Here is a 16,264-nt window from a genome sequence, read left to right as displayed (position 1 = left end):
CCCACAATACAGACTCACAGACTGCCCTCGTTCTGACAGTGTGAGGGGTAGAGCTGTGTCCCAAATGTGCTATGAAGTGTATGCTGTCTATCTCCTTAGCAGGACTAGAAGTCCCAGCTGCTGGACATTCTCTGCTGAAATACAGCCACATAAGTCCCTCACAGTGGCAGCATGTTCAGTCTACTCTCAGATTCCTTCCACTCTTGTCACCTCTTCAATGTACGCAGTGATACCAGTCACAAACACATGATTCAGAAGTAAACGAGCCTGACAGTTATATCAAGGGCACCTTTTCCTCTTGGAGCTAACCTAGGAATAGCTACACTTCATTATTGTTACTTGGAAATGAGTTCTCCTAATAACCCAGATAGCGCATTTGAAATCCTACAGGAATTCAACTACAACTACTGTTCCACTTGGATTGAGTGTTTTAGAACATTTGACCTTCATTCCTGAGTATGAGTCAAAAGCAGTGTTACACAGTTATGAAATACCCACATCCCTCCCCTGCTGTTTAGGCTAGATTAAGTGCATCAACTCGGAATAATTTTTGGACGTGTTTTGGATGTCAAAGAAGGTTCCTGCTACATCAGCAGTTGTGGTAGCCACAGGTGACATGTTTGTTACATGATACACAGCCCAAGGGAGTGTCCAGGAATACCATCATCTCCCAGGAGAAGACAGATGCTTTAGGACACAGTTCTACTGCATGGGGTCATGTCTGGTCTGCAGTGCTAAAACTGATGCAGATCCCTAATTCCTGTCAAGTCAGAACCTCCAGCTCCAATATGATAATCTATTGCCATTGCTTAATATCCCCTTCATTCTGAGGGAATTAAAACTACTGCTTTTTATATTGCAGAAAGAACTGGAAAAGCAGAGAAGGCTGGAGAAAGAGCAGCAGCTCCAGAAAAAGGCTAGAGATCACTATGAGGAGGTCCTTCTCAGAAAACTAGGAATAGTGCCATGGAAAAGGCTGAGGGAGCAAGCCAAGGAAAACCTAGTGGTAAGTGCTGAGGGTAAAGGAAATGACTGGTGCCATAGGAGGAAGGGAAAAAGTAGATGCAGCACTTAGCAGAAGCCTTAATAGGCTTTTAGGCCAGGTAGAGGTAGAAAAAGCAAAATTCTTCCTGCATACCCTGCCTTTTATTAGTTTTTAAATCAGCCCATCTGACAATAATCATGAAAAGCCATTAAAAACCTGCAGGGATGGCATCCTCATTTATAGCTGATTAAACAGCAAAAAAAAAAATTTTAAAGTCATATGACATGTGCCTGCCAGTTTTCTTACTCCACAGCAAACCTTATCAGTGAGATACCACCAAGCAACTTTAGCTGCAGGAGTTAACCCCAACCTATCATCAGGGCTTTCACTCCCTATGAAGTTCCTGGTACTGAGTTGGCCACTGCTAGTGGCAGGACACTACAGGTGATAATCCAACAATCTATTCTATCCTAGCCCTATCCTGAGTGCAGAACAGCGAGTGGCAGTTTCTGAGACCTTGATGCAGGAATGTTGCTAAAAAAACATTTCTGCACATGACTGAGTCAGCATCCTTTATCAGGGAGAGACTGATAACACTCAGCTGTATCCTGAAAATGCAGCCAGAGCCCAGGGCTAAGTTGGAAAGCTTCCATTTAAGTCACTGGAACTGGAGCTACTCACAGTAGTTGACCAAATGCACGCAGGCCTCCAGCTGGGAAGAAGTAGATGGATACAAGCTGTTCCGTATGTCCACCCTGCTGGTCGGCATTATGGACAAGCTTGGACTAAGCTGTTACACGCCATGCCTCTGCCCCTTCCACAATCAGTTACACTGGGCATCTCATTCAAAAGGGTATTCTCTGCAAGTGATGCAGCAGTGGCCTGGTAGAGAGACTGCGCTTGTTCCTTATGCTGACCCCTCTTGGTTGGATCCTCTAAGTTATTCCAGCTGTCAGAAATCTGGATTTGGGTGGCCCCAGACAAGCTGAGATGATTTTCTAGTGCACTCAATTTTCTGTGGCTTTATACTTAGGTAGTCGCCAGTTCAAGTAACCAGCTGCTGTCTCTGCTGTCTTCACTCAAGGTGGCACAAAGGCACCACAACTTGGGCCTGCAGAGGAAATGCCTCATGACTTGGCTGCAGGATGCCCAGCAGAGTCTCAAAGAGAAGATGTCTCGGGCTGAGGACTTCTATTCCCATATGTTACTGAGATGGGGCTTCAGGAACTGGCTAAAGGTTGGCCTGCACCACAGTGGAGAAATGATACCAAGAGGGCTGGCTGCTGCCACACTTTCCTGTAACCACAGTGCCAATTCACCCACCTGTAGCACAGCCTTTGCCAAGTTAATGCTATCTCCTCATTCCAGCAACATTATTCCCTTTTTCAAAGACCTTCTCTCAGCTTCTCCTCTCCATCACTCTCTTCCACACAGAATTTTCTCTTACACACTGCTCCTCCACTATCTACTGTCTCACCCTGCTCCCTGTTGATTTTCCTCCACTCGTGTGCCCACCACCCTTCACTGCCACAGTCTCAGCACTGTTTTATTTATTGGGCCAGAGGTTGGGAGAGAAAAGAAGAAAAAAAGCCATTCTCACCTGTTTCTTTGTCCTCCTCCCCAGTACAAGGATTATCTCTGTGCTCAGGAGGAGAGAGCGAGTGCCTTCCGCACAGTGTGCCTCATGAGGAAGTGCTTCTGGGCATGGTTTCATCATACCAGGGAGGAAAAAAGGGCCTTATGGGAGAGGCTGAACATTGCTGCTGAACACAGTAACAGGTGCATACCCTTACTAGCAGTTCTTCTTACTTTAGTTTAATATACTCTGTAGATTATTTTAGGGGCTACTTTTTGACAGGTACCCTTGTCCCCAGGAGCACATGGAACAGGTTCTGTACTGCTGGTGTTTTGCTTTTGTGATATGCACAGACAGCATCTGCAGAAGTTTATGCTAAGTTTCCACACAGCTTGGAAAAGAAAGTGTAATGGCACCCTTCACAGGACTTCTAAATCTGAAAAAAAGAGAATACAGTGAAAGCCTGAGTAAGGATAAGAGGCTGAAACTTTCTAAGCTGATTAGCAGATCTGGCCATGCGGCTTCCACTAAAAGCTGCCTTAGGAAAATCTTTAAGTACAATTATTGCAAGCCAAATGATTGTGTAGGAATTACATAGTACTTTTTTGTCCACAGCAGATGATTTAGTTCACAAATCCAAAGTTGATCAACTAGAAATCCTACTTAAGGAGTCTTTATATTTATGCCATCACCAGTGTGACTTGGCAGCTAAAACTAGAGCAGTCAGTTCTACCAATCATGATTGGAGCTGGACACACCCAGTCCACTCCTTGCCCCATAAAATACACTCTAGCAGGAAGAAAAAACTACTGTCAAAGTTCAGCAGAGAACAGAAGTCTGTTCACCTGCTTCGTCATGGAAGCATGGTAGCTGCATGCAGTCATGAATAGGCTGTGCCTGTGCACAGCCCCAACACTATCTGCAGCACCTTAGAGGAAGAATGAAATTAAATTCATCTCTTATGTGGTAGAGCAAACCTGTTCTAGCTTGCTGTGGCAGTAAGGTCTGAATAATACACAGTTTAGCATTAACAAGCCAGCAAACTAGAGGAACTAGGGGAAGGTCAGACCCAGGAAGAGACTGGATTCATTCTATATATGACCTCCTATTAAGAGCATAATCACCTGATATTCTTCTTTATCTCTTTCTTGACTTGCAAAAGGCAGTTCAGACCTTGCCATAACAAACTCTTCTTTAGACAGGACTGTGGTTCCCTATTGCCTGTATGGGAACCCAGGGCAAAGGCACCTTTGATGGGATGATTAAAATCAGGTAAGAATTGGAGCCCAATGAGCCCAGCTGCCTGCACTCCCAAGGGGTTGGTTTGGACCAAATGAGCCTGCATTTTTCCTAAAGAAACTTCTTTCAGAGGCCCTATTTATTCTTCAGAAAACCTCTTTCATCTTTAGAGTGCTAAACAAACATCAGCTAATGAATCCTGTCAGAGAGGAGAGCAGAATTCTTGGAGAGGAATAGAAAAGAGCAATATGTTATTCTTCCCCAGCATGATTGACATTTCAATGAAATGGTCTGCATGTAGTTGTTTAACATGTGACAGCCCTGACTAACAGCAGAAAGGACAAATCTTCAAGATCTGAATTCCCCCTTCAAACAGAAGTTCTCTTTTTATTGCCACTTATGTCATGTACACTTCTGCATGTTGTCACTTTGTTCCTTGTGTCCCTAATTTCTTTCAGGAGAATTACACTGCAGGCATTCAAGGCATGGAGGCAGTACCCACTGCTGATGAAAAAGGAAAGAGAAAGAGAAGAAAGAAGAAACCAGCTACGTAGGAGAGTAGCTGAAATTCTCCCCAACTTCCAAACATGATAGAAGAGAGTCAGATGAGATGGGAAGGAGGCAACAAGACCAGTGCAGTTCAGTGCTATCTCCCTGCTGACAGAAACAAGTCCGGGGGAAGGCTTACAAAGCGCAGAGGATCTTAGAGCCAAAGGGAGCTCCCTGTGGTCACTGCTGTTGTAAGCGAAGCAGAGCTGGAAGCTTATTGGACAGTTCCATCAATTCCATGATGCACTTCATGAACTTAGTCCTTTTAAGCCTCTATAGGGGTGTCTTGGCTCGTGGCTATGAAGCCCAGATAACCAAAGCCTAGCATTGGGTGTCTTTGAGGCCAAGGCCATTTCCACATGCAGAGCTAGCTACAGCAATGACATGAATCCTCCTCCATCCAAGGAAGCCCAGAACTAAACTGTACCTCTTTTTGCCAAAGCAGTAACCTGGTGCATTTCTGTTGGCAGTACTATGTAGGGTGACAGCTTGTCCAGAGGGCAGAGAGACCTGGCTGTCAGCTGACCCCTAACTACTGCTGTGAACTTGGCCACCCAGAGCACAGTTTCTAGCTAACTGTGCCAGGAAGGTTTGGATGGGAGGGGGAAAGAGAAGCATTTTTTATGGAAACCATATTTGTTAATGATCCAGATCATATAATTGGATACGGAAAGTCTAAAAACTGGGTTCTTTTGCAAGAGGCTGCCTTGTTTGCCCACTGGCCAGTTCATAAGCACAGTGCTTTGATTTTAGTACCAAGCAGTGGTCCCAACTTTATGAGTCTCAATTGTCATTTAAACACTTCCCAAGCTGTTTAATATTTTAGGATGTATTGTGCAAGTCTTGATCCAGTGTTTCACTTGATCCAGTACTTCAAAGAAAAAAGACAAGACTCCAAGAAGAAGGCAGATTGTAGGTTTTACAGAAGCTGCTGACATGATTAAAATGGAAGTTCCATGCTACTGCTAACCTTAACCTGCAGCATAATGCAGACAGGGTAATGCCATTCAGGTACACTATGTCTTCGTAACAACATAAGGCAGAAAGCTGGAATCATTTCCCTCACAGTAAGATAGGCAAAGCTTTCCAAAAGCATTTGGCAGTACAGGAAGTACTTGAGTAACACCAGAAAGACAACAGTTTACTGTTATCTTGTAACAGATCATTAGTAAAACCGATATATGCACTGGAAGTTTCCAATAAACCGAAATTTGAAATTAATATGGTGCAGATTGTGTCAAGCCAACTGAATGGCACTGGACAAAAGGCCAGAGCCAGGGACCTAGACCAGCATTAGGTGCTGCAGACAAAGTGGCACAGGACAGGGTGGGTGCCCAAGCACAGCAGCACATTCCAGAGCTTTAGCATCAGGAATTTGTCCATGTGGACACAGGGATGTGGCCAGGAAAAGGATCCTGCCCACAAAGCCAGGCTGTTGGTGCAGGTCTGAAGACAGCTGTCACTTGCAGGTACCTCCCACAGCCATCCTCTGCAACACCCAAACATTCCCCATCTCCCACAGGCGCGGCGCAGACCCGACCAGCAGTGGGTCAGACGAGCGCGTTCTCCAAGCACTGGGAGCTGAAGGTGCCTGCACGGAGCGTGGGCGAGCTCAGACCATCTGGCTGCACTAAGAGGCAGATTGTGAGAGGAAGCACAAGCTGGGAGAGGCTGGATAACACGTGTTGCGGGGAAGAGCAGGCAGCGTTTTTTGCAGGGGACTGAGCCAAACAGCCAGGGAGGAACAGAACTGGGGCTGAGCTTCCAAAGTAATGCCCCAGTGCAGCCAGCAACCACACCTGCTGCTAACAGCAATCTACTTGCTCTTGGGACATTCTTTCCTGTTGGAAGTCTCTGCCATGTAGTGCCCAATGAGCTCCTGGAACTCCTGAACCAGCCCTTATACTCCCATTTTTCTGCTGGAATTTTCCTCTCTAGCAGGGCTTGACAATGAACACAGCAAGGAAGGTCTCTGGCCCACCTTCCACCTGGATTTGTGTAAGGACAATAGTGACCCAGAGGATAAAAGGTGAGAGAGAGAAAGCATCTCCATCTGGAGAGAAGGCAGCATTCCAGCCAGCCAGAGGCGGGACATGCTGCAGCTGTAAGGGGAGGAACAGGAGTTTTTAGCAGAAGAGTGCATGTGCCCACATGCAGCCTGGAATTGACCCTAGTAACAGGCTGGGCATGCATTGAATTTACATCTTGCACAGCTAAAAAGGTGCCCCAAACCACTGGCTACTCCAGGGTGTATCCAGTTTACTAAACTGCAGATTCTTTCCCCAGCAATGCACATTTTGTCCTCAAAGCCCACAGCTCCCACTCATCTCAGTTCCCACTCACCATCCATGAAAATAATGCCTCTTATGTGGGGCTTTGTTGCCTCCAAAGAACTTGAAGTACAGTCAACACTTTGGAAACTGTCCTTTGCTTCCAATACTCTTACCTTCCAGGGTTTCCTTCTATTCCTAGTAGCTTTGAAAGATTCTCCTGACAAGATGCTCTTTGGTTAGACAGTTGCAGCAGCAAGAAGCCAAAAGAAGATCCAGGAGCTGTGCTTTGACAGCCCTGGCCTACTGCCAGTGCAAGCATGGAGCTGGCGCCTCTGCTAGATCCAGCTGAGGGACAGGGATGATCTTCAGGGATTGGGCAAATTCATACTGAACATGGTCTAAATCAAAAGGGACGTGAGAAGCCCCTTGACTTCCTTACTGATGCACACTTGGCTGAAACAACTCCTATCTCCTTGGCAGAAGCAAGGCCGTGCCAGATGACGCACAGGATACCCCCAAAATCCCTGGCACCATGTTGGTGTTTTGCAAATTGGGGCTCCCACAGGAGAGTGACATGAGAGCTTGTCAGACCAAGGAAACAGCTTCAGCTTGCAGTTGTGCCAGAGCATTCCTCCTGCTCCAACACTTGGCTAGATGCAGATGTCAGTGCCTTAATGCTGGTCATCAGCCCACACTCACAGCTCAGGCACACTCCTGCCTGTCAGCTCCTTGCTTTTCTTAGCAAGAGAGGGAGGTGGCTGCACAGCCAGGCTTTCTTTCTCTTGCACAGGGGTGGGGGGAGGACTTTTACAGCAGTACAACACCAAATACAGAACCTTGAAGTGATTGCAAACTCCACATCCTCTAGCAAGACCCCTGCCCTTACAGCATTTTAACACAGCTTCCCAAAAACCTTAACCACAGAAATACCATCTTCTCATTAAATCTGTACACCAGTCACTTCCAAGTCCCCCAGGCCCTGCACAAACTGGATCTGAAAGGGTGCCTGAAATATTAAACAATTTCTGCTCCTCCCCCCAGGCAGGGAGGAACAGTAGTTAGCCTGGGAGGGGTCCATGGACAACTGCAGTGTGATACACAGCCCACATATTTGCAAGCCTGTTACCCATTACAGGCACCTGCCCCAGCAGTGGACCTTGGCCTTCCCAGCACAGGAGCTGCCATTCCAGGCATGGCCCTGCTCTGCAGGGCCAGCACAGCAAGCCACAACAGGGAAAAAAATAAAAGCTAGGGGGAGACAGAAGTTTCTTACGTCCCCATCAACAGCACTGGAGTTAAAGCTGGTCATGCTTGGGTGTCCAAGTCTGACAACCTTCTGCAAACACCAGTCTCATCCAACTAAAACCCTGCTGGAAGGTCCTTGCTGTCAGCAGTGCAAAGTTATCTTCAAACAAACAGCTGAGCAGCAGACAGAAGTACCACAGCAAATCAAAGGTGAGCTCCTGAACAATCAAACGCACCTGTGAATCTACTCATTAAAAGTTGTCTTGACTTTCAGCACCAGTCCCAAGATACCAACAGAATTAAAGGTTACATCTCTTCCCACTATCTACAAGGAGAATATGCTATATAATTTCCAAATATGGCTTAGAAAAGAGTTCAAAGCAAGAGGTTGTTCCTTTTTGGGGTTCTGGGTGTACTATGTGGGCAGGTGTCAGAGGGAAAGCAAGACACAGGATAAAAAAGCCTGGAACCTGCTCAGATACTGATAATGCATTGCTCATAGGATGAATTGCTACCATGAGGGAATGTCTCCAGGATGCTGAGAACTGCCAGCAGGTCTCTCATCTCACCACCAACAAACCCAAAGGTCAACCTTTGCAGAACTGGACAAACATTTGTTTCCCAAGTTCTCCTTAGCCCTTTGCTCCCTTATTGCCAAGTCCAGCTCTCAGCTGAATAGCCATGAGGTAGTGGCAGCTTTTGATATTTCAGCTTGCCTGCATGTGTTGGCATAAATCAACAGGCCACTCCATAGATCATTTCCATTAATTTATTTTGATTCATTTGATACCCATTTGGAAACACTGAACATGATGCAAAATGGACATAAACATACACACATCAGTCTCTTCAAAAAAGCTCACAAATGTTTCACAAAATTTCTTCCTAAAACTCAGGTTTAAAAAAAAATACTTTCCACTTTCTTCTAGAGCCCATCACTCTTCACATTATCAGTAGAGGAATTCCATAAAGACAAGATCTTGGGAGGCTGAATTCCCACATTTGACAAAGAAGCTCACCTGTCTGCAAACAGATTTTTGCTGCAGGATCTTCCTGGTAGTGGCAAAAAAATAAATCCTAGGTAACTGTAGAATTTTTCACTGAAAGGAATACAGGAAAACACATCCATAATCACACACACTTCCTGTCTTAATGAGGCAATATACATTCATATAGGAGGAAAAAACCAAGCACATTATTAAGACATTAGGCAGTGAGGCAGTATCCATTTTATCTTCAGAAGAAATTTTACAGCAAATGGTTTCATTAAGACACTTGAAAGCAACCTACTTTGAAGGGGAAAAAAAGCACCATCATAGCATGAAGGCTGAAATGTGATTAGGAGTCACAAGCAGCACCAGCTCAGGCTCACCAGTGACTTTTGTCATTTGAGGACAAGTTAAATGGAGAAACAGTCAACGTGGGGACCTGTGACTCGCCTACAAAAAAAGCACAATGCAGGAAGACACAGTTAAAGAGTGCCAAGCCAACACTTACAGGATGTATCTAATGATGCACTGTTCCTACTACAGACACCAAACAGTGGGGTGATGGCACTTGGACACAGAGGGCATACCACTACAACACCAGCAAAACCAGAATCCTGGGCCCCTAAGAGCTGCCTGGTCTGCAGAAATCCACACTATTTGTGAAACAACAAATGCCTCTTAAAAGGTCATGGGTAAAGCAAGATTAACTTTCAAAGTCTGGGTGGAAAAACATCAGGGCTGGCTATTACCAAAATCCTTCCCTGCTCTTGGTCAGCTTTAGGTCCTCTCTTCACACACAGGGAAAATGATCAAGAGCCAGCAGGGTACTGTTTTCTGCACTGCCAGGCACACAGCTTACAGGTGAGACACTGGTCCTTGCCTGAAGGCCACACACAACCCACAAGTCCCCTGTCACATGCAGGCTGCTCCCACTGCTCCAACCCCCAGGCAGCATGGATTTAGGCAGCTACTAACTCAGGGAGCCCAAGGACTGACTCTGTATGCCTAGATTTTAACATTTTTCTACCAGCATGGTCAGTACCAAGCTCAACAGGAAATTACACAGGGAATAAACTGTTCCTGAAGACGCCAGATCATACAGTTCACCCTTGCAATAACTGGAAAGGAAGCATTACCCTCCAAGGGTCTCCTGCTAATTCTCAGGGATGTTAAAAGGAGACTTCCCACGTATGCATCTGAAGGGACTGAAACTCTTCCGCCCATTTAGATGCCTTTAAAATATCCCATTACTTTATGCTTCTCATCTCCCAATGCGTTCACAAAGCAAATCCTTTCAGGAAGAAGAGGTAAACCAATGCCATGCTGTTAAAGAAAGAGTCACCATTACTATGCAGATGACAGCCACCTGAACCTCCTGTTCACTGAGGAAACAGCACTGCATTTTCCTCCTAGGAAAAAACTCCATCCTTGCAATCTTTTAGTGCCCTGAATGGTTTCAGTTCCCCCTGGAGCCAGGGCAAAAAATGAAATTTACTTTAGCACTTTGCCCCCACTCTACTGGAGCATGTTTGACCAAGGTATGGAATGGTTACATCAGTCTCAGGTCCTTTGTTCTGATCTGCAGTCCAAATTCCACACTGCCTGGGAGAACAGAGAGAGTCTCAGTGTAAGCAGCTCAGATGAAACCTCCCACTCACTAAGAGACAAGGGACAAGGCAACAGTGACAGACAGGCTGCAAAGGTGAAACCAATCTCTGCCTGTGGGAGTAAGTGAGCACCACAGGGTTAGCAGTGCCAGGGAAGCACCCTGTGATCTGCTCTGCTTTCTCCCAGCCAGGAGTAGCAGGACTCTGAGAAATCACTTATCTCAAACCTGCAAAAGCTCCCAGAGCTTGTTCAGCCTGTAGGTGCATGATTGATTCCTGTGCGTGCAGCACACAGAGATGGACAAATTGGCTGTTTCCACTGCAGGGGTTCATTTGGCTCAGGAGGTCCTTCTGCCTTTATCTTCCTCAGTGCCAGCAGGGTAAGATTTAGAAGATCCTCCTAGACCACAGCATCCTTATCTCCAGGGTTGCCAAGCTTGACATCATCTCAGCAGGCATCACAATATACATATGTGCCATGGAAACATTTACAGACAACTCAAGTGGAAGCAACTTTGACTCAATTTGAACTCCTAGGATCATGCTTCAAGCTCCAAACAGAAGGTCATAAAGTAACACTTTGCACAGTCCAGCTGCATACTTTTTTATTCACATTAGAGTCAAGAAAGTGGTCAGAACTTTCTGCTGTGCTTGGTTGGAGGTAGTAAGCAAAAGAGCTGTCCCTTTACCTCCTTATAAAGAACTGCTTTACTGGATGAAAAGGGGAAAGAAATAAGGCAAATTCAGTAACCGTATAGCCACATTCCAAATGCAGCTGCTCCTTAATTATCTGCTGGTTATAAAATGTGCCACTTCAGGAAACCAAACAGAGCAAAAAGCAACACAGTCTTTACCTTAAACTGGGACATATCATGAGAAGCACTCAAAAAATATGGCAGGGATCCCAACAGATAGCCCCTGCTTTCTTTTGGCATCATGCACCATCCATTTATTCTTCAAAGCTACTGCACAGCAGCACAGTGAATGTGCATCACTTGCCCAACATCCCCCAGCTGCCTGCCATGCCCGTGCACTCAGGGGCAGGCATGACCCACGCACACTGCACACATCTGAAAACACCACAGCTAGGAACAAAGCTCCATCTCTGCTTTTGCAACTTAGGCCCAACCTGAAATTCTTGTGCCACAGTCCCCAGCTCTTCCAGACCTCTCCTGTTACTGCAGGGCCAATGGCATACATAAAGGGCTTCAACCAAAAAACCACAAAAAATCCCACCCTGAAATCCAGAAACCTGCCACCAAAACCTTGTTATTTTGGCTGAAGCTCGAGTCCAGGCCATAATACAGTTGCAAGCTGATGAGGAAAAAATGGCATTCTTGCAGAGCACATTTTAACAGGTTCATTTACCTGCCAGTACAGGTCATCTATCCCAAAAACAAACACCTCCAACACATCCTCCATCTCTTCCTATGTACCTTAGGGTTGATCTGTTCCTTGGCTTCTTGGCTTGAGAAATCAGATCTATAGTCAGGCAGCTCCACCGTAACCGGGCCGAGAGGAGACAAGATCACTGTGCTGACAGCAACACAACTGAGATGCTACTTACCAAAGCAGAACTGCCTACTCTCCCACAGACATAGGATGAAGGTAAAGCTACACTAATACCAGACAGACAGCACTCTTCTTTTGCCCTCAAAGTTCACTTCACATGTTGCTTCAAAACTCCTTATTTGGTGTATTTACCTGCTGTCACATGTCACAACCCATAATCAGAGCAGAAACACTTTGAGGGAGATGAGCAAAGCCTTCAAACCAATACAGACCCGGCTTGCAGAAAGAACAATGGGATCTCTTTTCACTCATTTAGACAGACAGGGATGGAATAACAACTTTAGGGGTCAAGAGGTGAAGAGATCATACAAAGTCCTACAGGAATGTAGCTCACAAAGGCACTTAATAGAAGCATGTACACAGCTGGATGGAATCAGAGATAGTAAAAATAAATAAATAAATAAATGCACCAGAGAGGAGAGCACTGCCCAGTGACTGCCTAGACAGTCTCTTCTCGCCCAAGAGACCAGTTTCTGCAGGGCTCCATCTGTTATCTGTGTCCAAAGTTCACTCTTCTGACATCTCCAAAATGGCACACATAGGTACAAATCCAGGGATTCCTTAACCTTTGTAGGAACCAGTGCACTCACTGAAGCCCAGCAGCAGGGCTTCCTCCTGATGCCAGTACTCACATCTAAGGGAAACTCAAGTTCTCAAAACCTTGTGCTCTTCTTGCTGTTTCCCACGGTGATAAAAGGCAGCAGGCTCCTCCTCTCCCCACCTGTACATATGGCTTACTGCTTTCTGCATCCTATTGCTGGCTGACAGCATGTGAAGAACCATTCCACCAGGGAAAACATCTGCTGTTGTCAGTGAGGGGACAGCCCACATAAAGACCACGAGGAAAGGTTGTGTGAGGAGGAGTCCTGGCGGGAGGGGCTGCTCCCCTGCTAAACAAAGTCAGTGAGCCATGACACAACGCCATCTGCAGAACGAGGGTGTCACACGATGTCCTCGGCAGAGCGCTGTGGAGGAGAAGCTCCCAGGCTCAGGAAGTGGCCCCAGTTGCACAGGAGTCCCCTGTTGTACTGGCCAGTGTCTATCACTAACCCCCCCAGCAGCCTGCGCCCAGTGTTGTCCCGCAGAGCCAGCCGAGCTTCCCTCTCAGTCACGTTGTAGCTGATGTTCAACAGCTGGATAAGGAGGATGTATCCCATGCCAGCTGTTACAATGGCACAGTACCACACACAGGTGAACGACAGAGCAGAGCTGGCAGCAGGGAAAAAGATGGGAAGGAAGCCATTTAGTACAGGAGCAGCTGCTTTAAAGTGACTTTCCCTGGTAATCACTATCCTTTCAAATCCCTGTCTACATCTGCCACAGTGATCTCACTTTGCTGCTTTCATCAGATAATCCTTAAAGGCTTTCTCAAAATTAAAGCTTCAGGGTTTACTTAATGAGAGCTTTTACTGCTAGCAGAGCTACTCTTACACATTGCTGTCACACAACCTAGCTCTTCACTCTTTGTGTTGTAATGGTGCTCAGGCCTCACTTAAGGACCCCAGGACACTCTCACTCTACAGGTCACGAGATGGAGTAGAGGAAGGAAGAGTCACTTGAGTACTATCAGTACTCTGCCCATCTGTGGTAGTGCTGTCTCTGAACTCCTGTCCAATAGCTCCCACCACCTTCCCTGTCAGACAGAGCATGTTCTAGGCAGACAGCTTGGAGGACATTCACTAGATAAATAGTAAGGAATGAGAGAGAGAGAGAGAGAGAGCATGTGGATTCCAAGCTGTCAGACCATTACGTGCATCGGGCAGGGGCATAGATATCTAGAACTACATCTATACATAACACAATAAATACTTCAAATCCTAGCTCCTTCCACTTTTTCCACATAAATACTGAGCTCTAAGTCTCAGGCTGCCCACCTTGGCAAAAGCAGAAACACATCTTTGCTTTCCAGAGTATTTTAGGGAATGCTTTGTGAGCAGGTCTGACAACCAGCAGAATGAGGGACAGGAGCTAAGCTGCCTGAGCAAGCCTGCTCCCACCACAGCTCTCCCAGACAGACATCTCACCTGTAGTCAGAATAGGCCCCGGGGCAGTAGAACAATGCCACAAACAGACTTCGGCCCCTACAGATGGTGTGCAGGGTCAAGGTAATCCCATACACAGAGGTGAGCATGAAGAAGGAGAGTGCAAGGATGAAAGCTTGATGGTTCTGCTCCCCTACGCAGCTGTTAATCCTCCAAAAGGAAAGAAAAGATTACTTTGCTTAAAAAAAGAAAAGAAACAGTGTTCTATTTCTTCTTCCTCCCCCAGCTGTCAGAGAACCTGATTTCCAAGGTACTTGCAGTCGACACAGGCTAAGAACTTTGAAAAATGTTCAAGGAAACTTTATAACTTTATATAGAAAAGTTACAAACACAACACAATAGACCTGTAGGGTAACAGCAGCAGACTGTTTGCATCAAGTTTTAAGCAGGGGTAGTATCCTTTGCTGAGATACATGACACCCTACTGCCCCCTTGGTTCCAGCACCACAGGAACACCCAAAAGGTAGCTTTGGGGTCCCTTACCCCAGGAGAGTGCTAATGCACCTTAACTGCAGGATTACTAGTGCTCTACAGACCAAGTATAAAACAAACAAACAAAAAAAAAAAACAAATCCAAGAAAACCCACAGCAAAACCAATCCCAAACTGATGAAAAACAGTAGAGAAGTAAAAGCAATTCTGAAGTATGCTGTAGAAGCTTTCAGCTATCAGCTCAACCCACTTAGAATAAACAGTTATTCTAACTGCTCTTTTAAAGGGTAAATACAAAGCTTTTTGTATTTAAAGAGTGTCATAAGGTCTTGCACATAGCAAAAGCAACTCTATTTGTCAGGGACTGTAAAAAAAGAAGCTTACTGTAAAAAGGAGAGAACTCGGAGAGAGAACACGGGGAGCCTCAGCCGTGCAAAACCTACCAGACACAGTGATGGTCCAGCCTCCTCACGCACCTGCCACAAAGCCGGCAGTGCCCTGCTCGGGCTGGCCTGACCAGCTGGCATTTAGTGCACCAGTCCTTCTTCACACCTGCTGGCTGCTCAGCTGACATGCTGCAATAACCTTTAGCCTCCCCATTCACAGCACGACTGCTGGCAGCACCTGAGATGCCATGGAGCCCGCCGGAGCTCCCTCTAATAGTCTTGTTGTGCAAACCCTGGTGCGATGGCTTCTCGTTGCCTGCTGGGATGGGAAGGTAGCCAGGGTCCTTCTTGGCTCGAGACAGGGCTGCAAGCATAAGAATTAACCCGCACGTGAGAGTGACCACCTGGGAATGCTCCACGTGGCCCCGGGGAACCACCTCCCGGAGAAACACATAGTACATATATCCCAAGGAGAAGAGCCCCAGGCTCAAGAAGAACAGAGTCCGTTCCTTCCTCCGGTGGGTGAGGTAGTAATACCACAGCACCACAACGGGCAGGGACGTCAGGATGATGAGCCCCAGCAGGAAGTGCAGGGCGGCGACGTGGAGGAAGACGGGCAGCAGGACGAGCGGCGGCACGAGGCTGACGTTGATCTTCACGGCCCCCGAGAACCAGGGGACCCGCAGCCGGTCCGCGATGGTGTCGGCGATCCTCTCCAGCGCTCCCGGGGGCAGGGATCTGCACGTCAGCCACCTGCGAGCGCGGGGAGCACAGCGCCGGCTGGCACCGGGACGGCCGCGCTCCCGCCCCCCGCCCCCGTCCCGCTCCCACCGCCTCCCCTTTCCTCTCTCCCGACAAGTTTCCCGGGAAGCGGGGCGCGGCTATCCCGCCCTCAGGGCGGCAGCCCCGCGGGGACGCCGCCGCCGCCGGGAGGGTGTCCCGCAGTCGGCGGCCCCCGAGGGTCGCGGAGCCGGTACCTGTCGCAGCCGTCGTCCAGCTCCTCGCAGTCGCAGCAGCACGCCGCCAGGTGGTTGCGCCGGCCGCGCCGGTCCACGTACTCGCAGCAGCAGAGCGGCTCCTCCATCACCGCCGCCCGCTCCGTCCCTCCCGCGGGGCCGGGAGCGGCTCCCGCCGCCGCCGCCTCAGGTGCCCCGCGCGCGCCACCGCCACCGCCCCCGCCCCGCGGCCCCGCCCCCGCCGCAGCGCCCGCCCGCCATTGGCCGCGCGCGCCCCGAGGTGTGCGGGGGGCGGCGCCCCCGCCCGGACCGTCCACCTGACGGCGGCGCGCGCCAATGGGCGCGTGGGGGGCGGCGCCGCCGTCACGCGGGGGCACCTGCCTTAAAGGGGCAGCGCAACAGGTGGCGGCCGGC

General features: G+C 48.0%; 2 protein-coding genes across 8 annotated transcripts in view; one reads left to right on the top strand and one right to left on the bottom strand.

The window, feature by feature from the left end:
• The window catches only part of CCDC191 (coiled-coil domain containing 191), a 25,073-nt gene extending 15,772 nt beyond the window's left edge, over positions 1-9,301 (top strand). For 6 of the 7 annotated variants that reach the window (XM_074534730.1, XM_074534734.1, XM_074534736.1 and 3 more), the window contains 4 exons: positions 863-1,006; positions 2,019-2,222; positions 2,610-2,764; positions 4,259-9,301. In XM_074534730.1, coding sequence (XP_074390831.1) covers positions 863-1,006; positions 2,019-2,222; positions 2,610-2,764; positions 4,259-4,391 — 636 coding nt within the window. In that variant the 3' untranslated portion in view covers positions 4,392-9,301. The remainder of the gene's footprint in view (positions 1-862; positions 1,007-2,018; positions 2,223-2,609; positions 2,765-4,258) is intronic. The other variant, XM_074534731.1, reaches the window with a different exon arrangement.
• Positions 4,795-16,264, bottom strand: ZDHHC23 (zDHHC palmitoyltransferase 23). The gene is made up of 4 exons (XM_005486140.4): positions 15,872-16,264; positions 14,952-15,647; positions 14,060-14,227; positions 4,795-13,244 (listed from the first exon to the last, which is right to left on the bottom strand). Exons 1-4 carry the CDS (start codon positions 15,976-15,978, stop codon positions 12,977-12,979), a joined length of 1,239 nt encoding a protein of 412 aa, XP_005486197.1. The 5' UTR covers positions 15,979-16,264; the 3' UTR covers positions 4,795-12,976.

The sequence above is a fragment of the Zonotrichia albicollis genome, chromosome 2 (genome assembly GCF_047830755.1).
Source record: "Zonotrichia albicollis isolate bZonAlb1 chromosome 2, bZonAlb1.hap1, whole genome shotgun sequence".
Taxonomy (NCBI): domain Eukaryota; kingdom Metazoa; phylum Chordata; class Aves; order Passeriformes; family Passerellidae; genus Zonotrichia; species Zonotrichia albicollis.
The sequence above is the reverse complement of the archived record's forward strand: the minus strand, read 5'-3'. Positions and strand labels throughout refer to the sequence as shown.